This window comes from Pleurodeles waltl, chromosome 2_2 (genome assembly GCF_031143425.1).
Source record: "Pleurodeles waltl isolate 20211129_DDA chromosome 2_2, aPleWal1.hap1.20221129, whole genome shotgun sequence".
NCBI classification, from domain to species: domain Eukaryota; kingdom Metazoa; phylum Chordata; class Amphibia; order Caudata; family Salamandridae; genus Pleurodeles; species Pleurodeles waltl.
The window spans coordinates 591211314-591236265 of record NC_090439.1 but is presented as its reverse complement, the minus strand read 5'-3'; the positions used below and the strand labels follow the sequence as shown (position 1 = coordinate 591236265).

Below are 24952 nucleotides of genomic sequence, written 5' to 3'. Positions count from 1 at the left end.
TGCATTAAGACCTGCCACGTACTGGCTAAGAAACAGCCACAAGATGGACTGAGAACTCACTTCACGAGGGCCAATTCTGCTACCACTTCGTTGGCATGCGGAGTGCATCTGTCAGTTTCTGACATGGGCATCAGTTCACACCTTCATAAAGCACCACTGCCTTGACTGCGTGGTTTGACGGAATAGGCATTGCACCTGTTCAGTCCTGTAGGATGTTTTTGTTTGAACCCACTCCAGACCCTTCACCATCGGAGGTACTCCTTTGGTATCTCATCTAAAGGTAAGCAATCCGTGATAAATGAATCCATCAGAAGAACAAGTTGGTTACCTTCTTCTGTAACTGTCTTTCTGGTGGATACTATATTTAACCGCAGATTTCTCACTGCCCTCCTGCCTTCCCATTCAGTGGAATGAACTCTTTTTACCTTCCAAAAAGATCCCAAATTAGAAATCTGCACACGGTTACTGACAATTGCTATGTGCTCTGCATCCGAGGCCTCAGAGAGCCAAACAAGTAACTGACCTCAACATGCAGTGGTTGTGCTTATATGTGGCTCTGCTCGATCACTTCTGGCATGAAATAAGGCCAGCGCGGAGCCCCACGCTGCCAGCTAGTGGAGTGTTGGAGAACTGCTATGGAAACGTCCGGATCCAGTCTGGTGCCTGAGGGATGAATCTGCAGTTAGAATCTGTATTTACTGGAAACATTGTTACCGAATGTAAGCAACTTGTTCATCTTGGTCACGGCAAGACCATAGAGCTCAGATATGAATGTATGAAATAATGAAATATTTTTGAAGGCCAACTTCTGTCACCATTGCAATCCAATCTTAATATTTTATTTGAAGTATCCCTTGTCTCAGGGATGCTCTCTTATGAAACAATACCAGTATCATGCTCAAACTATTCTTTTCCTTTTGCAGTTGTTGCTTGTAGGAAAGTACCATCTTTCTTGGCATGTTACCCCCAATTTCTGCCTGTCTGTCAGTGTGTTTTTTGCCTGTCTCACTGGGATCTTGCTAGCCGGGACCCCGGTGCTCATAGTTTGTGGCCTGTGTGTGTTGTCAGTATGCTTAACTGTCACTAAAGGTCTGCTAACCACAACTCCAGTGCTTATGCTCTCTCTACTTAATTTTGTCACTACACTTTAGTGACTCCATATTCCAATTCTAATTGGCACACTGGACGCCCCCCTTAAAAGTCCCTAGTATATGGTACCTAGGTACGCATGGCCTTGGGGTTCCAGGAGATCCTTATGGGCTGCAGCATTTCTTTTGCCCCCCATAAGGAGCTCATACAAACCTTTCATCAGGACTGCCACTGCAGCCTGAGTGAAATAGTGCACACACTATTTCACAGCCATTTTCACTGCACTAAGGTAACTTATAAATCACCTATATGTCTAACTTTCATTTACTAAAGACTAGGTGCAACGTTACTGTGTGTGAGGGTACCCTTGCACTAGCAAAAGAGCCCCCACGTTGTCCAGGGCCAATTCCCAGGACTTTGTGAGTGCGGGTACACTATTATAAGAGTGCACTACATATAAACCAATACATATATGTAGGTTCACAATGGTAACTCCGAATATGGCCATGTGAGGTGTCTAAGATCATGGAATTGTCCCCCCAATCCAAATCTGTTATTGGGGGACCGATCCCATGCACCCTCGGGGCTCCACCATGGACCCCCAGTACTGCCAAACCAGCTATCTGAGGTTTCTACTACAGCCCCAGCTGCTGTCACCTCACAGACAGGTTTCTGAGCAGCTCAATTCCAGGAAGGCAGAACAATGCATTTCCTTTGGGAGGAGGGTGTTACACTCCCTCCCTTTGGTAATAGGTGTTACAGGCTTGGGAGAGGTAGCCTCCCAGAGCCCCTGGAAACGCTTTGAAGGGCACAAAATTGCATAATCCAGTCTACACCGGTTCAGGGACTCCCAGTCCCTGCTCTGGCGCAAAACTTGTCAAAGAAAGGGGAGTGACTAGTCCACTGTCCATAACCACCCCAGGGTTGGTGCCCAGAGCTCCTCCAGAGTGCCCATGGCATTAGCCATCTTGGATTCCAAGGTGTGGGGACCCTCTGGAAACCTGGGAGTGGCCAGTGCCAGCAGGGGACGTCAGAGACCCCTCCTGATAGGTGCATACCTGGGTAGGTAGCCAACCCCACTCTCTGGGCTATTTAGGGTCTCTCCTCTGATTGTTTCCTCAAATTCGGTTTGCAAGATTCCTCCAGGACTCCTCTGCATCCTCTGCTTCAGCTTCTGACCGTTTGATCAACCGCAGACTGCTCCAGAAACCGCTGTAACTGCAACAAAATATCCAGGACGACTCCTGTGACCTGCAACTTCAGCTCCAGCCAGCATTTGCAACAGTTTCCAAGGTGTGCACGCTCTGAAGACAGCCTGTCTTCACCCTACACCAGAAGAACAAAGGAATCTCCCGTGGAGTGACGGAGTCACTTCCCTGCTTCTGCAGGCACCCTTCTGCGACCCTTCTGCGTAATCTGGGACTCCTCTCCTGACGACAAGCATGCTCCCTGGAACACCGGTGGTGGACTGAAGTAACCCAGACTGTCCAAAGGTCCAGCTGTCCAAACTTGGTAGAGGTAAGAGCTTGTCCCTATCCGTGCTGCAACAGTACCCCTGCGCACTGTCTCTTCTGCAGCTCCTTGGGCTTCTGTGCACTTCTTCCAAGAATCCTTCTGTCACAGCGTAGCCCAGGTCCCCAGCACTCCATCCTGCAATGCACAGCTCCCTGAGTTGTTCTCCGGCGGCGTGGGCCCTTCCTGTGTAGTGTTGTGACAACCGCACTTTGCATCTTGTTTGCCCCCATGTTCTGGGAATCCTGTGGGTGCTGCCTGGTCTTCTGAGAGCTCTCTGAAGTGCTGAGAGCCCCCTCTGTCTCTCCAGTCCGAGTTGAGACCCCCTGGTCCCTCCTGGGTCGAGACAGCTCCTTTTTGAGGCAAACCGCGTACTTGCTTAAATCAAGGCTTGTTGGCACAATAGATTGCAATGGGCCTATACTAAAATAGTGGAATGCGAATGTTGAATTCCCCCGTAGGCAAGCGTAGTTTGTAGAGGGGCACTGGGAGAGTAAGAAAACACCAAAGGTAAGTCCAGTACCCCAACTCAGGGCCCAGGAAAGCAGGAGTAAAGTACAGCAAGTTTCCTCAGGACACACTACAAGTCGTTATAAAGGATTTTGCAAGAACCAAGTAAGACTGCAAGCAACAAACAATGGATTCTAGGACCTGAAGACCTGTGGAGAGAGGAGACCAAGTCCAGAAGTCAAAGAAGAGTCCAGGAAGGACAGGAGCCCCTGCAACCTAGAAAAAGGTGCAAATGTAGGTCTTGCTCAGGAGCAACGAGTTTCTCCATTGCCATAGTGACACTGGCACCTGTGTCCCTGCAGGCCTCAACCTGAACACCATTTATTAGGGGTAGTTGCATGTACTTATCCATATTTAGACGACAAGGAATTAAGGTGGCAAGGTCAGTGCTACTATCAGAGACTAAAACAGCCTCAATCATCTCCCTAACTAGACCAAACCCCACTACATTACCAAAACTGAGCCCAGCAACAACCTTTGTTTGGCTATTTGTAGAGTTTTTCCCACCACCACTGCTATTATTAGGGGCACTAGTGGAAGCAGTGGGGGGTTGTGGTGGTGGGAGGCTTGGCGTTTTACTTGGGACAAGTAGGGTCCCTTGCCCAGTGGCCTTTGTTCTTATACAAACACCACCAAGGCTTTTTCTGATGATTAGAAGAGGATTTGGACCCACCACCCCCAGAGGATTTTTGTGGGCCCGATGAAGACTCTGATGACTTCGTATCTTTGTCCCTACCCTTTTCATGTGACTGACCATCCTTCTTGCTCTCCTTGTCAACCGCTGTAGGAGCCTTTCTGCTCACCGTTGTTCTCACCCATTTGTCTGCCTTCTTTCCCAATTCTTGGGGAGAGGTCAGATCTGAGTCCACAAGATATAGGTGCAACAAATCAGACACAAAATTGTTAAGAATATGCTGTGTCAAAATCAGATTGTGTAAGCTTTAATAGTCAGCCACCTTGCTGCCATGCAACCAACCTTCTAAGACCTTCACTGAACAGTCTACAAAATATATCCAATCCTGTGAAGACTCTTTTCTGGTTTCTCTGAGCTTGATTCTATATTTTTCAGTGGTTAAGCCAAATCCATCCAAGAGTGCACTTTTCAGAACACTGTAGTTGTCGGAGTCATCTTCTCAAACACAATATATACACTAGACACCAAAATAAGGCAAGTAATTAGACATAGGATAGTGAAAACAATAGGAAATGCTATAGAATGCAATAAGAGACAGCAGGACCTTATTACAGTCTGTGTTGAAGGGGTCCACCACCTGTGTTCCAAGGAGCACGCTTGTGGCCAGGAGAGGAGTTCAAGAGAACCGGTCGTCGTCTTAGAAGGTGCCTGCTGGAGCAGGGAAGTGCTCCGTCACTCCACAAGAGATTTCTTCGGTCCTTTTGGTGCAGGGTGTAGACAGGGAGTCTCCACATAGTGCACACCATGGAAACTTTTGCAGTTGCTGGGTGGAGCTAAAGTTGCAGAATTGAAGGAGCCCTTCTGGATACTTTGTTGCATTTACAGCAGTTATTGGAGCAGGTTGCGGTCGATCCGAGGTCAAAGGATGAAGTAATAGTTCCAGAGGATTCCTGATGGAAACTTGCAAGCAGAATCTGAAGAGAAACCCACATGAGAGACCCTGAATAGCCCTGAGAGGGGGATTGGCTACCTTATCAGGTACGGACCTATCAGGAGGGGTCTCTGACGTCACCTGCTGGCACTGAACACTCAGAAGCCTCCAGAGTGTCCCCACACCTTGGAAAACAAGCTAGCTGAAGTCTAGGACACACTGGATGAGCTCTGGGCACCACCCCTGGGGTGGTGATGGACAGGGGACTGGTCACTCCCCTTTCCTTTGTCCAGTTTCGTGCCAGAGCAGGGACTGGGGGTCCCTGAACCGGTGTAGACTGGCTTATGCATGGAGGGCACCATCTGTGCCCTTCAAGGCTTTTCCAGAGGCTGGGGGAGGCTACTCCCCCCCCCCAGCCCTTAACACCTATTTCCAAAGGGAGAGGGTGTAACATCCTCCTCACAAAGGAATTGCTTAGTTCTGCGTTCCTTGGACTGAGCTGCTCAGACCCCAGGAGGGCAGAACCCTTTCTGTGAGGTGGCAGCAGCTGTAGCTGCAGTGCAAGCCTCAGAGAGCTGGTTTGGCAGTACTGGGGGTCCATGGTGGAGCCTCCAGGATGCATGGAATTGGTTCTCCAATACCACATTTGGATTGGGGGGACAATTCCATGATCTTAAACACAGTACATGGCCATATTTAGGGTTACCATTGTGAAGCTACATATAGGTATTGAGCTATATATAGTGCACCTGTGTAATGGCGTCCCCTCACTCACAAAGTCTGGGGAATCGGCCCTGGACTGCGTGGGGGCACCTTTTGCTAGTGCAAGGGTGTCCTCACACTTAGTAACTTTGCACCTAGCTTTCAGTAAATGAAGGCTAGACATATAGGTGACTTATAAGTTACTTAAGTGCAGTGAAAATGGCTGTGAAATAGTGCACACACTATTTCATGCAGGCTGAAGTGGCAGTCCTGTGAAAGGGTTTGTCTGAACTCCTTATGGGTGGCAAAAGAAATGCTGCAGCCCATAAGGATCTCCTGGAACCCCAATGCCCTAGGTACCATATACTCTGGACTTATAAGGGGGGTCCAGTGTGCTAACTGGAATTGGTAAATGAAGTCACTAGCCTATAGGGGCAAATTTAGAAGCAGAGAGAGCATAAGCACTGAGGTTCTGGTTAACAGAGCTTCAGTGACACAGTTAAGCACTACTGACAGCACACATATTAGGCCATAAACTAGGAGCACTTGGGTCCTGGCTAGCAGGATCCAGTGAGACAGGCAAAACACCCTGACGTACACTCACAAACAGGCCAAAAGTGGGGGTAACAATGCTAGAAAGAGGCTACTTTTTCACACCCCTGTCCTGACCCCACTGTTTGCAGCAGGAGGGAAAATTAGTTCAGTTAGGAGGAGTTTCCACTTCATGCCAGTCCCACTCCTAAAGTGGACGAGCTGAAGTGGACACTACTTTTCAAATTCTTCCGTCTTGCTTGGAAGGAATTAGGCCACTTGGGTTGGGGTTATGACCACTTCTAAGTGGGTGCGGTCATAAGAAGGGTGTAGCCACCCTAAAGTTGGTCACCCCATTAGCTACCCCGTGCCACTCTCTATAACGCCCTTAATTTGAGTATTTAGGTTGCACCCCTGAACCCTAGAACTCAGATCCAGACAACCTACGAAGGAGAAGAGGAAGTAGCAGCAGCTGACCCGGTACCAGCCATTCCGGCCTGCCTGCTGACCTCAGCGGATGCTGAACAGAAAGACTCGTCTTGCAGCTTCAAGAAACCCAGAAAGCCTGCTTGCCTTCTAAAAAGACTCACGCCTGTGAGCAACGGACCTGCTCAGCAACAAAGTTTCCAACAAGGACTCTGGACCCTGGAAACCTGACATTTGAAGTGACCTCTGCACCTGACGACCTCGACCCGGTGAGAAGCCCACCAATGGTGCCTGCTGGGCTACCCAGCTGTCGTTAGTCTGAGTCTACATGTATGTACCCCCATCTGAACTCAGCCAAGTCACCTGCAGACCCTGCATGCAGGCCCCCTCTCCTCCAGCTTCGTGGGGGACACCTACAGCAAGCACTGCACCTGTGACCCCAGCTGAGGTGGGTCATTGGTGCCAACGTTGTCCCTTGGCTCCTGAGAGATCGAGTCCACCCCTGCCGGACTCCCCCACAATACCTGCAGGCTCAACTCACAGGACCCCCTGACCGAAAGGGGTCCTGAACTAGAAAACACGACACCAAAAGACACCACTGCATCTGTTGCCTCTGGGCACAGGAGAAGAGAACGAAAGGTGCAGCTCTGTTCCCGAGCACGGTCCCAGACTGGCTTTCCAGCCAGAGCCTGCAGCCTGTTTCACAGGGTCAGTCTCCTATAGGAAACCATTGGGCACCCGATGCCTTACTGCTCCTCTGCACCCGGCCACCCCAGTGCCGCCCAGTGTGACCTGCTGGTGTGGTTCTGATCCGTGCCCAGTACTTACCTTAATTCCCTGAGATTGGCTCTGTAACTCGTTAGCCCTGTGCTTGATGAACATTGGTTTTCCTTTATAGGATAACATTGAGAGAACTTTGAAAATTGCAGTGTCTGTTTTGGAAACTGCAAAGTATTTATACTTGAAAGTCTACATACCTGATTACGTAGTTTGCGGGTTTGAAACATATATAAAAAGAATAGTTATTTTTTCTACCCTGGTCTTCTATTTATTCATTGAGTGTGTGTCTCATGTATTGCCTCTGAGTACAACTAAGGCTTCGCACTACCCTCTGATAAGCCCAACTTCTAGCCCAAATACTACAAATAGAGCATTATCCCTGTCTATTTTTACTTTGGCAATACCAATTGGGGATCCGCTGGACTCTCTGCACAGTGTACTTCATTTTTAGTGTACTATATAGAGAGCCAGCTTCCTACATTGGGGGAACAGCAGTGGGGTCTGCGACTTTACATTTGCTGATACCACCTTGTTAATAAGTGACTACACGAGTAAATCAAAAAATTGCCTTTAGATAAATTGCATTTTTGATTTAAGTATTTATCCAAATTCTTCAAAGTACTGATAGGGCCCTGTGCAGGTTCCCTGTAGCTTAACATTAAAAATCTTTAAAACCTACTTTAGTTAGGACTGCAAAAACCTGTGTTAAGATTTTTTCTCTAACTCAAAAAGGTCCCCACTTTAGTAAAATAATGAGTACATGCGAGAAAGTAGCCTCTTTTTAGTATGGTTATCCCCATTTGTGGCCTGTTTGTCAGTGTGTTTGACTGTGTCCCCTTCCCCCCCCCTTAAATTTGGTTGATGAATACTGTTAACACAGTATTCCACTCATAATTGCCATACTGGTGCCCCCACCCCTTATAAGTCCCTAGTATATGGTACTTAGGTACCAAGGGCATTGGGGTTCCAGGGGATCCCTATGGGCTGCAGCATTACTTTTGCCACCCTTAGGGAGCCCATGCAAAGGCTTCTACAGGACTGACATCGTAGCCTGTGCGAAAGGGTGCATGCAGCATTTCACAGCCATTTACACTGCACCAGGTCACGTATAAGTCACCCATATACCAGGTCTTTCAACCCTGAAGGCTGGGTACAGAATGCCTGTGTGTGAGGACACCCCTGCACTAGCAGAGTGCCCCCACATCTTCCAGGACCATTTTCCCGGACTTTGAGAGTGCGGGATGCCATTTTACATGTGCACTGGACATAGGTCAATACCTATGTCCAGCTTCACAATGGTAACTCCGAATATGGCCATATAAGGTGTCTAACATCTTCTAGTTATACCCCAATGCCGATTCTAGCATTGGTTGTATAATTACATACATTCTGGGGGCTCCACAGTGGACCCCAGTACTGCCATACAAGCCTTCTGAGGTTTTCCAGGGAGCCCAGCTGCTGCCACCTCACAGACAGGTTTCTGCCCTCCTGTTGCTTGAGCAGCTCGAGCCCAGGAAGGCAGAACAAAGCATCTCCTTTAGGAGAGGGGTGTTACACCCTCCCCCTTTTGAAATAGGTGTTACAGGCATGGAAGGGGTAGCCTCCCAGAGCCTCAGGAAATGCTTTGAAGGGCACAGATGGTGCCCTCTTTGCATAATCCAGTCTACACCGGTTCAGGGACCCCCAGTCCCTGCTCTGGCCTGAAACTGGACAAAGGAAAGGGTAATGACCACCCCCTGTCCATCACCACCCTAGCGGTGGTGCACAGAGCTCCTCCAGAGTGTCCTTGGGGTTTGCCATCTTGGATTCCAAGGTGGTTGGGGCACTCTGGGAGCATCTGAGTGGCCAGTGCCAGCAGCTGATGTAAGAGCCCTCCCCTGATAGGTGGTTACCTGTGTAGCTGACCAATCCCCCTTTCAGAGCTATGTAGGGTCTCTCCTCTGGGTGTTTCCTCAGATTTGGATTGCAAGACTCCAGCAGGAATCCTCTGCATCCTTTACTTCACCTTCTACCGAAGAAACTGCACCTGGACCCTCCAGGAACTCTACAAACTGCAACAAAGAAGCAAAGATGACTTCTGCAACATTGTATCTTCAGCTCCTGCCAGCAACTGCAACTGTTTCCAGGTCGTGCATCCTCCGAGGACTGCCTGTCTTCAACCTGCACCAGAACAACAAAGGAATCTCCCTTGAAGTGAAGGAGTCATTTCCCTGCTTCAACAGGCACCTCTCTGCAGTGATGGCCGGTGGCTTGGGTCCCCTCTCCTGACAAAGTGCAAGGATCCAGCATCACGGGTGGTGGACTGAAGCAGTCCCGAACGTCCTGACATCTTACTGTCCAGCTTTGGTGGAAGTAAGAACTTGCCTTCCTACCCAAAACAATACTCCAGTTCACCATGTGTTTTGCAGTTGCCATGGCTTGTTGGCATCCTCCACGAAGTTCTTCGTGCACCGTGCAGCTCCGGATGCCAGCACTCCTTCCTGCGATGCACAGCCTCCAGCGTGGTTCTCCGGCGGTGTGGGAATCCTTTGTGTAGGGCTGCGTGGGTCTCCTTTTGCACCTTCTTTGTCCCCGTGCTATGGTACTCCTGTGCGCGCTGCCTGGCCTCCTGAGGGCTCTGAGTTGCTGAGAGCCCCCTCCTGGGTAGAGGCCTCTAGGTCCGTCTTGGACCTGGGCATCGCCATTTTCCGCTAACCGCGAGCTTTGCGTTTGCCAAGGCTTTTTGACGGAATCCAACGAAGCAAACCAGACTGCAATCATCCATCCGGCGTGGGACATCATCGGCACCAACCAGGAACCCGCATCCGTCTTCTTGGGTACTGACTGTTCTTCACCGGTAGTTCTTCTTTTGCACCTTCATCCAGGGTCTCCTGTTCTTCCTGGACTCTTCAGTTCTTATTGGACTTGGTCCCCTTCTTCCACAGGTCTTCAGGACGAGTAATCCATTTTTGGTATCTTGCAGTCTCTTCTGGTTCTTGCAAAATATTCTATCACATTTTCTTGTGTGTTCTAGGAAAGTTACTGTGATTTACTCCTGCTTTCCTGGGCTCTGGGGTGGGTTCTGTTACTTACCTTTGGTGGTTTCTTACACTACCAGCACCCCTCTACAGACTACACTTTCCTAGGTGGGAAACCAGCTTTCGCATTCCACTATTTTACTATATGGTTTGTGTTCCCTCAGACCCATTTCTAACTATTGTGATTTTCACTATTTCCTCTGTTTGTTTCACTGTTTTACAGCGATTACTGCATTCTTGTGTATATACTGTGTATATTACTTACCCCCTAAGGGAGTATAGTCTCTAAGGTATCTTTAGCATTTGTGTCACCAGAAATAAAGTACTTTTTATTTTTGTAACACTGAGTATTTTCTTTTATGTGTGTAAGTACTGTGTGACTAAAGTGGTATTGCATGAGCTTTACAAGACTCCTAGTTAGGCCTTGGCTGCTCACCCACACTACCCCTAGAGAGCCTGGCTTCTAGACACTGACTGCATTTCACTAATGGGGATAACTGGACCTGGTATAAGGTGTAAGTAGCTTTGGTACTCACTACAAACCAGGCCAGCCTCCTACAGTTCCTCAGTGGACAGTGTTGTGGAGCTCAGGGTCACCCCTTACCTTCAGCTTTCCCACAAGCAGTTAATGGCACTCTGTACAGGGCACAAAATAAAAAAAGAATTGAACCCTACCAGTGCAAAGCTCCAGGAGCTACTGCTAATGAGGCCACTGATTCTGTAAATCCAGATCAACACAACTCAAGTGAGGAGGAAGAAAGGGACCCTCAAGCACTTGAAAGACAGGAACCTTGTAGGAAAGTACCATCTTGCCTGGCATGTTACCCCCATTTTTACATGTATGTAAGTTTGTTTTTGCCTGTCTCACTGGGATCCTGCTAGCCAGGACCCCAGTGCTCATAGTTGTGGCCTGAATGTGTGTTCCCTGTGTAGTGCCTAGCTGTGTCACTGAGGCTCTGCTAATTAGAACCTCAGTGCTTATGCTCTCTCTGCCTTTAAAATTGTCACTGCAGGCTAGTGCCCATTGTTACCAATTCTAATTGGCACCCTGGAACACCCTTATAATTCCCTAGTATATGGTACCTAGGTACCCAGGGTATTGGGGTTCCAGGAGATCCCTATGGGCTGCAGCATTTCTTTTGCCACCCATAGGGAGCTCAGACAATTCTTACACAGGACTGCCACTGCAACCTGAGTGAAATAATGCACACGTTATTTCACAGCCATTCTCACTGCACTTAAGTAACTTATAAGTCACCTATATATGCCTGACCCTCACTTGGTGAAGGTTAGGTGCAAAGTTAGTACGTGTGAGGGCACCCTGGCACTAGCCAAGGTGCTCCCACATAGTTCAGGGCAATTTCCCTGGACTTTGTGCGTGCTGGGACACCATTACACATGTGCACTACATATAGATCAATACCTCTATGTAGCTTCACAATGGTAGCTCCGAATATGGCCATGTAACATGTCTAAGATCATGGAATTGTCCCCCCATGCCAAATCTGGTATTGGGGTGCCAATCCCATGCATCCCCGGGGCTCCAGCATGGACCCCGGGTGCTGCCAAACCAGCTCTCTGGGGTTTTCACTGCAGCTACCACTGCTGCCAACCCACAGACAGGCTTCTGCCCTCCTGGGGTCTGGGCAGCCCACTCCCAGGAAGGCAGAACAAAGGATTTCCTCTGAGAGAGGGTGTCACACCCTCTCCCTTTGGACATAGGTGTTAAGGGCCTGAGAGGAGTAGCCTTTCCTGGCCTCTGGGAATGCTTTGAAGGGCACAGATGGTGCCCTCCTTGCATAAACCAGTCCACACCGGTTCAGGGAACCCCCCAGCCCTGTTCTGGGGCAAAACTGGACAAAGGAAAGGGGAGTGACCATTCCCCTGTCCATCACCACCCCAGGCGTGGTGCCCAGAGCTCCTCCAGTGTGTCCCAGACTTCCGCCATCTTGAATCCAGAGGTGTGAGGGCACAATGAAGGCCTCAGAGTGGCCAGAGCAAGCAGGTGACGTCAGAGACCCCTCCTTATAGATGCTTACCTGACTAGGTGGCCAATCCTCCTCTGAGGGCTATTGAGGGTCTCTCCTGTGGGCTTTTCCTCAGATAACGAATGCAAGAGCTCACCAGAGTTCCTCTGCATCTCCCTCTTCGACTTCTGCCAAGGATCGACCACTGACTGCTCCAGGACGCCTGCAAAACTGCAACAAAGTAGCAAGAAGACTACCAGCGACATTGTAGCGCCTAATCCTGCCATCTTTCTCGACTGTTTCCTGGTGGTGCATGCTCTGGGGGCTCTCTGCCTTCACGCTGCACTGGAAGCCAAGAAGAAATCTCCTGTGGGTCGACGGAATCTTTCCCCTGCTAACGCAGTCACCAAACTTCTGCTTCGACGGTCCTCTGGGTCCCCTCTCATTGTAACATGCGTGGTCCCTGGAACACAGGAGCTGGATCCAAGTGACCCCGACAGTCCAGTGGTCCATCTGTCCAAATTTGGTGAAGGTAAGTCCTTGCCTCCCCACGCCAGACAGTAATCCTGTGTACTATGTGAACTGCAGCTGCTAGGGCTTCTGTGCACCTTTGCAAGGAACCCTAAATGCACAGCCCAGGTCCCCAGCACTCCGCCCTGCATTGCTCAACTCGCTGAGTTGACCACCAGCTTTGTGGGACCCTCCTTTGTAGTGTTGAGACGACCGCCGTGCTCAGTTTTCTTGAACCTGTGTTCAAGTACTTCTGCGGGTGCTGCCTTCTTCTGCGTGGGCTCTTTGTGTTGCTGATGGCCCCCTCTGTCTCCTCTTCCAAGTGGCGACCGCCTGGTCCTTCCTAGGCCCGGGCAGCACCCTTTTTCTTCACCCTCGACCTTTGCAGCTAGCAAGGCTTGTTTGCGTTCTTTTTGCATAGAAACAACTCTGCATCCTCCAGCAGTCTGTGGGACATTTTCTGTGCAAAGGAGAAGTTCCTGGCATCTTCTGTTGTTGCAGAATCTTTAGCTTCTTCCACCAGCCATTTTGCACCTTCATCCGGGGTTTAGTGGGCTCCTGCAACCCACTCTCCCCCCAGACACTTTTTGACTTGTTCCCCTTCCATTACAGGTCCTCAGGTCCAGGAATCCGTCTTCAGTGCTTTGCAGTCAGCCATGGTCTTTGCAGAATCTCCTATCACGACTTTAATGTGTTTCTGGGGAAATAGGGTCACTTTACTCCTACTTTGCAGGATCTTGGGATGGGGTATCTTGGACACCCTTAGTGTTTTCTTAGACTCCCAGCAACCCTCTACACTTTACACTAGGCCTGGGGTCCCTAAGTGGTTTGCATTCTACTTTCTTAGTATATGGTTTGTGTTGCCCCTAGGCCTATTGCATCCTATTGTATTCTACAGTGTTTGCACTACTTTTCTAACTGTTAACGTACCTGCTTTTGGTTTGTGTGTATATTTTGTGTCTTTTACTTACCTCCTAAGGGAGTATATCCTCTGAGATATTTTTGGCACATTGTCACTAAAATAAAGTACCTTTATTTTTGGTAACTGAGTATTGTGATTCTTGTGATATAGTGCTATATGATATAAGTGGTATGGTAGGAGCTTTCCATGTCACCTAGTTCAGCCTAAGCTGCTCTGCTATAGCTACCTCTATCAGCCTAAGCTGCTAGAACACTACTAATCTACTAATAAGGGATAACTGGACCTGGCACAAGGTGTAAGTACCATCAGGTACCCACTATAAGCCAGACCAGCCTCCTACAAACCTGTATCCCAAGTGTCTAGGACACATTCCTCTAGTGAGAAGGACTCTGGTTCCTCAAGGTCCAGAGAGAAACTCTCCGAAGAGGAGAGGCTTTTTAGAGAGAATGGCTGGGAGACGTGCACTGGAAGACAGAATCCTAGCAATAGAAAACTAATAATGAGAAATGGGTTTAACACCCATTGATGTTGGGAGCAATTACATAACTAGGGACAGAGTAGAGCACTGTGACCCTAAAATCCCCAAAGGGATTGTCCCCAAATATGAGGAAGGTGATGATATCACCAAATGGTTCACAGCCTATAAGAGGGCCTGTGTTGCCAGGAAACTTTATAGCCTGCATCTGGGCTCTTCACTGTGGGAACTGTTCTCAGGAAAGTGCAAGGATAGACTCCTGACATGGAATGAGGCAGATGCATGTTTCTATGACCTCACGAAGGATACCCGATTGAGGGTTTTGGGCTTACGCCTGAGGAGTATAGAATCAAATTCAGGAAGACTTGAAAAAACCATAGTTAGTCCTAGATTGAATATATGGCCTTTTCAATGAAGACACTAGGTGGCTGATTGAAAGGTAACAATGTGCATGATTAAGAAGGATTTTACAATTTAGTAATAAAAGTTACATCAGCACCTGGTAGACCTAGGTCTACTTTCTCCTCAAGAACTGGGGAAGAAGGCAGGCTACTGGATCAAAACAAGGATGACCAAAAGTTCCACTGGTGGGTGAGACCAAACGAAAGAGGATGAAAAATTGCCCCACCCTCTTTCCTCCACAGGAAAGATGGGAGCCAGACTAAAAACCGAGTCTTCTCAAGGGCCCCAAAACCTTGCACAGGAGGTTGGACCCTGAGACTTCTCATAGCCTAGGGTTGGGTACAAAAGTAGGAACTTTGATACTACAAGGGTTAGTGCCATAAATGTAAGAATGGAGGGTACCAAACTGGAGACCCTAGCAGTAGCTAATCTCCAGATGGGATCACAGTGATGGCCTGACCATGCTAGTGAGCCCACAGAGTAACATTAGTCACAGAGGGAGGGGTAGAGTTATCCTGTGATGCCTGGCCAAGTAATATGCAAAAATACAGGCAGCACCATTTGATTAATGGGGAGAAAGTTGAAGCCCTGAGAGAGACAGGGGCGAGTTTCGCTATGGTGACCCAGCACTTGGTCGACTCAAATCACTTCCTTGTAGGGAAGTCTCTTCCTGTCACCAATGCTGGCAGTGAGACAAAGTTCTATCCCATGGATATGGTAACCTTTGAAAAGGGGGGGGAGTAGTAGGGCAAAAAGAAGTGGTTGTGTCCTCATCCATCCCAGTAGATTGCCTGCTTGGGAATGACCTGGAGCATTCCCCCTGGGCTGAAGTAGAACTGAAGACCCATGCAGCTATGCTTGGGCATTTGTTAAGACTAGGGCACAGTGCAAACTTAAGAGAGCAAAAGGAGAGTTGGATGCTGAAACGGGGAATCAACCTCCCAAAAGAAAGGGCAAGAAGACTGGGGAACGAGCTTCAAATCAGATCACGACTTAGAATCCCTCTTCCCAGGAAGAGGACTTGCCATTCCAGAGGGAACTGAACCTGCACATCCTGGGCCTTACCACCCAGAGCTCTGAGGCCCAAGGGGACCCTCTAGGGAAGATCTGTGCCAGGCCAGAAAACCCATCCCACTCGTGAAGGACTGAGGCAGCAAGCTGCATAGGATATAAAGGTTAGTGTTAGTTGTACCCACAGGGTTTATTGGGTGGATGGACTCCTGTTCACTGAGGCCAGAGACCTCAAGCCTGGGGCACCGAGGAGGGTGGTAGTACCTCAGCAGTACAACAAGTTTCTCCTCACTCTAGCCCATGACATTCCCCTAGGTGGGCATTTGGGCCAAAAATAAACTTGGAGCAGACTAGTAAGCCATATTTACTGCCTTGGAATGTCGCAGAAAGTGAAGGACTTTTGTCAGTCCTGCACTACCTACCAAGCCATTACAATAGAGCATGCTCATAGTTACAGATGAGTAACAGGAAGGAGAGAGTGAGCCTCTCTCTGATCTCCTCTCCAGCAACCCACAAGTTTGTTCTGTGGATAGAGTGGTCTTATGAGATACCCTCACAGAACAACAACAGGCTGATTGCAGGCAAGTCCTCAACCAGTTTGCGGAGTGGTTCTTCCTGACCCCTGTAAAGACTGATTGGTGTAACCATGATGTGGACAAGGGTGACAGGTTGCCTGTTAAAAACACAATTTTACAGACAAGTCAGATCATGTCAGGGAGAGCGTATAAGCAGAAGTCAAAAATATGTTGGATATGGGTGCCATTGAACCCTCAGAGTCCGTGGGCTAGCCCAGTATTTAGCCCAGTAGCTTCTCTCGGCAGGATCACCTGAGCCACCTAGGGAACGTTCTGGAGGCTCTGCAAAAGGCAGCCCTCACTATCAAGTCCAATAAGTGCCAGATAGGGCAGGGTAAGGTTGTTTACTTGGGCCACCTAGTTGGTGGAGGCCAAAGTTTAATCTATCCAACAAAGGATTCAGACCCTTCTGGCTTGGGAAGCTCCCACAGCCCAGACTCAGGTCAGGGCATTCCTTGGCTTGAAAGGCTACTATAGGAGATGTGTGAAGGATTATGGCACCATTGTAGCCCTCCTCACAGAATTGATCTCCAAGAAAATGTCAAAAAAGGTGAACTGTGTTGTCAAAGGGCCTTTGACTCTCTGAAGAATGCTATGTGCTCTGCTTCAGTCCTACAAGTTCAAGTTTACTCCAGGCAGTGTATTGTTCAAACAAATGCCTCAGAACAGGGGGTAGGAGAGGTCCTGTCCCAGAAAAATGGTGGACATGAGCAGCCTGTTCCTTTGATAAGCAGAAGACTAATCCCTACTGAACAAAAGTGTAGTGCATAGAGAGTGAAGCCTTTGCTGTGGTGTGGGCTCTGAAGAGGCTGAGGCCATACCTGCTTGGCTCTCACTTCATAGTTTAGACTGACCAAAGGCCTCTCAGATGGTTTCAGTACATGAAAGGTGAAAATATCAAACTGTCAGGTGGTCTATTTCCCTACAGGGAATGAACCTTCAAGTTGAGGACAGACCTGGGATTGCCCATGCCAATGCAAATGGCTTTTCCTCATTCTTCCACTTAGATGATGAAGACTTACCAGGGAAAGGGAGGTCTCATCCCCTTTTGTTTGTATTTTGGGTGTGGGGGGGAGTGAAAAAAGGCATTTTTTGTCATGGCTAGCCTCCACTTTGTCTTGTATTTGATGTGGTCTCAAAGTTATTAGTGCCCATGGCCCCTGCTAACCACGTTCCTTGGGCCAGGTCTCTTTTCCAAAACTGTTGTGATGCATTGGCAACATTGACAACACTCTTAGCTGCCACTATATGTCCCTAGTAAATGTTACTTAGGTACCCAGGGTATGGGCTAATTAAGGGTAGGCCCCTGAGGGTTGCAGCACAGTGTGCCACCCTCAAGGGCCATGCATCCAGATGCACCCAGCACTGCCATTGCAGGCTGAGTATCCTGGTGCAATCCTAGAATACAAACGTGACATGGCACACAGCCTGTGTGCCCTTTCCACTATATACTGCATGCAGTGTAGGTAAGTCACCCCTCTGGCAGGGTGCACTATACTGTATGTGAGGGCATAGATGCATGAGCAATATGCCCCTACTGTGTCCATGCCAAACCTGGGATATAGTAAGTGAACAGTGCAGCTATTTTAAATGCATGTGCTGGACACTGGTCAGTACGGGTTTCACAGCTACATGATGTCTACTCTGAACCCTGGGTTGTTTGGTATCCATCAACTCAGAATGATCAATCTAAATCGGTGCCAGTTTTGATTTGTTGCAAAATGTACCCCGGGGAGCACCTTATAGGTGATCCCGGCGAAGCTAACTAATACTGGCATGGTTGCCGGCTGGTCGCAACCAGTCTGCCACCAGAAGACAAGATTCTAAAACCCTAGGGTGAGAGCTCCTGCTTTCTGGGCTTACTGCCTTTGAAACTTGACCCCCAGGCATGCTGCTAGCACCAGATTGCCACCTGCTGCAAACCCCCACTTTTGGCGGGAGCAACAATGGAAAAACACACAAAGGACAGGAGAAGTGGCCACCCCCAGCCTGCACCACCTCTAAGGTGTTGCATGCAAGGTGACCCATCCATTACATTTTCCTCCATCTTTCATGGTAGGAAGATAGCCAATCAGGGATAGGGATTTAGCCTCTGACAACAGGAAGTGGTCACTTAGTGAGTGTAGGCTCCCTAACATAGATGACCCATTGGTCACTACTAGGTACTCCCCTAAACACCCACTAAATACAGTATTTAGTGGGCACCCCTAGACAAGAGGTTCAGATTCCAAGGAGACAAGAAGACCAGCAACAAAGAAAACCCAAGGCTTGAGAACTTTAGTTCTACTGCATCAAGGAAAAGGCACTAACCCTGTCTGCTGCACCCCAGGTCTCGACAATCGCCGCTGAGGGGTTTGCTCGTACATTAGATGGACGCTACCAACCCCCAGAGGACCTCCACTCTTCTGAAAGTCACCGAAGATCTGCCTTCAGAGTGAAGACATCACTCTTTTGCAACAAAGACCCAAAAGCCAGTAAAGTCCAGTTCACTGACCGGCTGCTGACCAAGTAACCAGACGTCACAGCCGGACCAAATTTCACCTGACGGACCCAGAGGACAAACCCTGCAAGTGTACTACATTTGGTGGCACTGCAATCGCCAGTGACTGAACTGTGCAGTGGACTGGGGTGCTAGATCCCCAACTTCTGCCACCCAGAAGGGCAGTCCACTCTGGACCCCAAAATGACCAGGAGAAAGAGTAGCCCTGCTGACCTACATGCGACCCTCGATGACCTATCTCCTGCTTCCAAGGGCACCTTTGCGCACAGCTCTTGGCTCACCGATTTGCTCTGCAACCAGCCGCCTTGTGCCCTGCTATGTTCTAAAGGTTCCCCATCCCTTGCCACCTCGACACTCCAAGGGGACCCACCGGACTCACCTTGCAGTCCACCTGTGCAATGCTTTTCCAAGTGGTTCCCGGCAGTGATCCTGTGCCAGCTCCAAAGACTTTCTACAGCTACTCCACCGGAAACTACAAACCACCTGAACTTCTCCATCTGGTCCATAGGGCCCACAAATTACCTCTACCTACAACCGAGAGGACACTTTGATAAACACATTGCCTGATTTTATATGCACTTTTAAAGTATTTATCCATTGATTCCTATAGTGCGTAATTATGCACAAAACTGAGATTTTTTTAAACTTTGAAAAATCATAATTTAAAAAGTACTTACCCGATTTTGATGATCTTGGTCTTGAAAATTTTATAAATATCTAAAGTATTGTTCTAAATTGGTCTTGTTATTTTTTTGAGTGTGTCTTGCTTTATTGATTCTGTGAGGACAACAAATGATTGGTCTAACTGCTTGACCAAGCTACCATAAAAATTAGAGCATTACCTCTGTAAAACAACGTGTGGTTTCCCAAACCCTCTGCACAGTGTACAACATTTTGCACACTACATAGAGGGCCAGCCTTCTACACTTCTGCACCTGGAAAACTGTTGCAAATCACATTAGTCCTTTATTTTCTGTAGAACCCTACTGTTTGTGTTTGACAATCCGCTTTGTGCAACAGAACAACATTGCAGCGCTAAAACATACATAACCACCTTAACTATGGCAATATCTTCTATGTGGAAACTTGAGTCTCACTGAGGCCTATCAATGGTAGAAAATTAACAGAGGTTCCAAATCACTAATTGATTTGTTTGTTAAAACATTTTGCAAAGCACTGCTGGTCTTTTTTGGCTTCTAAGTTGAAAAGGCACCTATGAGAAATATTCTCCTGTTGATAGACGGGTGGCTAATTATCACTTAAAGTTTATTAACATTTCTTTGGAAAATCTAGCAGTGAGCTGTTGTTGCACTGATAAGTATTTTAAACCATACTCTGAGTGTGTTTGGCTCTCCATATCACGCAGGGTGAAGAGGAAAAGTACGTTATTACATTTTTTTGTTCTCTGTTAAGTTAAGGTGCACATTGATTTCCATTTATTTATTTCCCTATCTAGAGCCAAGCAGTGATCATTCTGCCATTTTTCACCAATCTTACTGGAAGCAAACAGAATGAACTGAAAGATTCTCTCGACCAACTTGTGGCTTTCAATTTCCCTATGAAGTCTGATGAGTTTGCAAAAGGAACTTTAAAATACAATAACTACGTGGACTGTGTTAAAAAGGTCAGTATTGAAACATTTGCATAGAGCAATAGTGTCCGATTAGATTATTTAATTAATAATATGTCTATACTATGCCAGTGTTTGCAGTGACTTCATTGTAGTTCTTTTGTTTATTCTTGAACTTGGGAAATCTTAAATCCCCACCATGGAAAAGCCTCACTCCACACACTAATCTGTGTGGACCTATTCATCCAAGTTTATCAATGGGACTTAAGTTTCTTTTTTCACAGTAAACGCTACAGCTGAGTTTAATATTTGAAAGCTGACTAGGTAACCCAGCTCATAGTATTTCTCTAGAAGGGCACCCACCCCAGCAATGCTGACATTGGAGATAAAACCAGATATTTCTTAAGCATTTCCTGATTCAACTGTTGTATTATGGGCAGAGGCAGTGAATAGGGAGAGAAATGTATTCAGAGGAAATGTTTGGGCAGTTCAGGGATGTACCAACTCAAACAACAATGAAGTTAAAGAATGTAATATTCAAACCAAATTTCTAACAACACACCTGGCTCACGTATAGAGCAAGAGTTTGCCCATGCTGAGCAGGTGAGGGTTGAGACATATATAGCCAATCAGACAATTTTACTCTTTGGCAAGAAGATCTGAAAGAGACTGACCTTCTCAGTATAGCACACCAGCAGTCCCTGCTCCCCCACTTGAAACCCAGAACAGTCACGAAATAGAAAAAAGTGATACACCACAGACATCAGCAACTGACTGCGGGTAGCACATTAGGAAGCCAGACCACGGCAGACTCGGAGGAGCATTGCACTAGGTAGTATTTTACCCCCATCATCTCACCTTCAGAGCAGGTTTCCCTGTTGCAGCCTCTGGCCTGTCATGGGTCTATTCTGGAAGCAGTGGTCCATCTTCTCAGGACTTCATCCCCACTATAATCTCCCTTTGCTGTCCCCCTTTCATGGATAGAGGGCTCTGACATATAGGTTGGAATTTTGAGAGTGAATGTAACAGGAGTTCCTGGGCCAAGATATACCCCTCTGCTCCAAATCCTCTCCATTCTGTTCTAGTTTTTGCCATTCTGATTGTGTCTTTTGCAGGTTATGATGCTGCTTCTGATAACCAGCCCAAGCACCAGTATCTCTTTTCCAACCAGCATCACCCGCTACCAATCCTTATAATGGTCTACCAGTGATCCAACAACTAGGACCCCTCTCAGAGACTTACTTGTGGGGAATCGTGCTCTGACCTGAAGATGGGCACAGGCGGGGCAAGAAATCTCTTTAAAACTTATTGCAGTTGATTTTCTTTTTTTTTTTTTTTTAGTCTGGAGAGAGTATGGAGAAAGAACTATAGACTGGAATATAAAGTTAATTATATGAACTCTTTAAAAATGTATCTTAAACTTATTTGACAGTCCCGTACCGCACACTTTACATCTAGAATTGAACAGGTTAAAAATTAAGCGAAGGAAATATTTTCAATTGTTAAGCCTATGCTTAGGCCAGTATCAAGTAACATGTCTGTTAAGGCCTCTTGTTTACTCCTCTTTAACAACATTTATTCTGTTTTCTGTGACAAAAACAGAAATATACACCCTAACTTTGATATACACCCCTTTCTGTACTCTCTTAACCCACAGCCTCTTCCATTAAAAGATTCTGGGCCATTACTTCATACCTTTGCTCCTATTATACCTCAGGCTATCTCTTCTTCATTTTCCACTGTCAAATATGGGTCCCTTCTGGATCCTGCCCTCCTCATATTCAATCATTAGGCACAAGATTCATTATACTGATATTGTGTGATTGGCTTAACCTCTCTTTCCTCTACAGAGGTTCCAGCTATTTGGAAAGTGGAGAGTTCTCTCTCTTCTTAAGAATTCAGGCTCTGGAACTTAAGTCTTGAGCAATTATTGCCTTGTTTTTGTTACGTATCCCTAGCAAGATTCTGGAAAAGGAGGTCAGTATCCGACTGTCCTCTCATGTAGAAAGTCATTCTCTCCTGGACACCTCCATCAAGCTTTAGACCCGTGGTTTCCAACCTGTGGACCCCTGGGGTCCGCAAAGCCTCCTCAGGGGGTCTGTGACTGCCAAGACATTTGAATAATATTAACAGATTAGGTCCCCAGCTTTAAGTAATGACTCAGTGGGGGAGGGGGTTCCCGGATTCCAGTAATGATTCAGTGGGGGCCCCTGGGTTCCACTAATGATAAAGTGGGGGTCCACAGATGTCAGAAGGTTGGGAACCTCTGCTTTAGACCATTACACAGCACTGAGTTAGTCATACTTGCCGTGGAGGATGATCTTTGTATCATCCTAGATCAAGGAGGCCCTGCCGCTCTGATCTTGGTATCTTGCTGCAGCATTTAATACAGTCTTGGTCTACATTCTTATTAGCCAGTGATTTGAAATTGGCACTTGTGTCCCAGCTTTGGATCGGTTAACATCTTTCATCACCAACTGGACTAAATATATTTTACTAAATAATAATAATAATAATTATTATTACAAAGTCAGTAGCCTGAAGTTCTTCAGAGTTTCTTGTTGAGCCCTTGTCTATTCAATCTTTGTTTCTCCTTTGGCTGTGATGATCCAGTTCCTTTGGGGTTGAGGAAGTACCTTAAGATCGTGCATGCCAGCAGTTACTGGGTGGATGCACACCAATTGTTTATAACTTAACAGGGACAAATTCTAAAGATCTACTTTTTGGTGGCCAACCTTCTGTCTGTGCTGTTCTAGTGCCTGCTGAAACTGCTCCATCCCCACTTCCTTCCAACCAGGTGAAGAACCTCAGGATTGTTTTTTGATCATGAGTTTTTTTCTCCACCGAGGTTAACCATACAGCTTTCACCTGTCATTTCATCCCCAGAATGATTACAGACTCCGCCAGAATTATGATCCACTCTTTAATCATTTCACATTTGGACTATGGAAACTGTTTACTTCGGGTTGCCTCATCTTCTCATTAAACACCTTCAGATTGTGCACAGGCTGAAGCATTCATTGTTCTTTAATGTCCTCCCTGCCAACCAGAAGCTTCCGTCTTGAAAGATTTGTATTGGCTTCCAGTGCTGGCTGACTATTGTACTCTCTGTGTTTGACCTTTTGTGCACTGAATAAGACTGGTCTCTTTTACCAGTCCAAACCATCTCCACAGGTGCAATTTTGGTGAATTTGGTGGCTCCACTGCAGTTTAGGGCACTTGTTCCCAACCTTTTGACCTCTGTGGACCCCCATTTTATCATTTCAGTAACCCCCACAGAGTCATTGATGGAATCGGGGACCCCTCACCGGGTCATTACTGAAAGCTAAGGACCTAATCTGTCAAAATTATTTAATTCACCAAGCAATGGCGGACCCCCTGAGGAGGCTTCATGGACCCCCTCAGGGGTCCCCGGCCCACAGGATGGGAACCACTGGTTTAAGAGATCCAGAATTGGAGGACATTCCTTGTGTTATCTGGCCACAGAATGGTGGAGCTCAGTTCTGTTCAATTGAAGATCTTCCGCATTCCTAATCTAATTCAGAAAAGGCTTAAAACCTGGCCTTTTCAACTTCCCCAGATTTTAGCCTTATTAGTATTTTGTCACTTATTCTGAAGTAGTGCAATTACATTTTATTTGCCCACTATTTTTGCACAGTACATTGATCAAAAATACTTGACGGGCACATAGGTTCCACTTCCAAAATCAAATTTTTACTTACTACACCAGGCATTTTTTGGTGTAGAAGACAATCAAAGGAGGTTGTAACCCCATCCCATGTTGAACTTGTCTAATGCTAACAAATTATTGCACAAGTACAGATTAACATTTGTGACTTTTCTTCAGTTGATTTAGTCCTTGGCACCCAGGATAGATTGGTGTCACTGAATCATAGGGAAGCCTATTTACACTTGCCATTTTTGAACTTTACAGATGGAGATTTTTCTACCCTTCCTTTTAGCCTTGAGAACGAGCCTGGTGTTTTTACCATGGTCAGGAGGTGTGGTAACCCATCTGTGCACCTGGGTGTCTTTATCCACCTCTGCCTTGTCTTACTAGTTGTTCAAGCTAAGCTCTGTATCTCTGAACTTTGACCGTTTTCACCATGTATGTCTTCCATGCCACAATCTTGGGATCTTAATTAATGTCTAAGCCATACTTGGTATCTTGTTAGTGGTTCATGTTTATCGGAGCAGTCCAGAAATATGTTGCAGGAAAAGCCATATTTTCCATTCAAGATGTTGCTGGTAATGTAATATGTATTCCACTAGTGGATATGCAGGCTCTGTGCTTTCTTCAACTGTTGGGCCTCATTGCCATGTGTATGAGGGATATTTATGACTACAGATTCCTCACCTTTTAAATTCCTGCAAGTACTAGATTAGACCCAGTACTGTTCCAGAAATTGCTCCCATGTACTAGGTGGTGGTGTTACCATACTGTTTGCCCCTCTCAGCCTCTAGGAATGATGGCACAGAGCTGTTTTTAGATGCCATCTCAGGCCACTGACATGAGCTCCTGTTTTGTCCATGTCCTTCAACGTTGATCTGGAACTGGAAGTATTGTTGTTGCTTTACCGACCACCTTAAACTGTTTTGTGACAATGTGCCAGAGATATCTCCCCCGAAGACTACAGCCTTCTAGCCGAGCTGCACCTTCAGAAAGCAATGTCAGTCACTGACCCAATGATGACTCTCTTTGATGTCTTGGGTCTAAACTTGACTCAGAGTTGTGCGGCAGGCGCTCCTTTTGAAGGCCATCAGGGAGCAAGGTTTGAAGTTTTGCATCGCCAAGCACAAGAAGGAAGGCCTGTCGCACTACAAACAGTGCCCATTATCACTCATCCCATCACATCCCAGCACATTATTTCCATTTTTCCCCACATCC

The 24952-nt window shown here is 47.2% G+C and overlaps 1 protein-coding gene across 2 annotated transcripts in view; it reads left to right on the top strand.

Moving 5' to 3' along the window:
• PRKDC (protein kinase, DNA-activated, catalytic subunit) overlaps positions 1-24952 on the top strand; it is a 2139921-nt gene that overhangs the window by 823475 nt on the left and 1291494 nt on the right. For both annotated transcript variants that reach the window (XM_069220133.1, XM_069220131.1), the window contains exon 39: positions 19951-20118. In XM_069220133.1, the coding sequence (XP_069076234.1) occupies positions 19951-20118 (168 nt within the window). The remainder of the gene's footprint in view (positions 1-19950; positions 20119-24952) is intronic.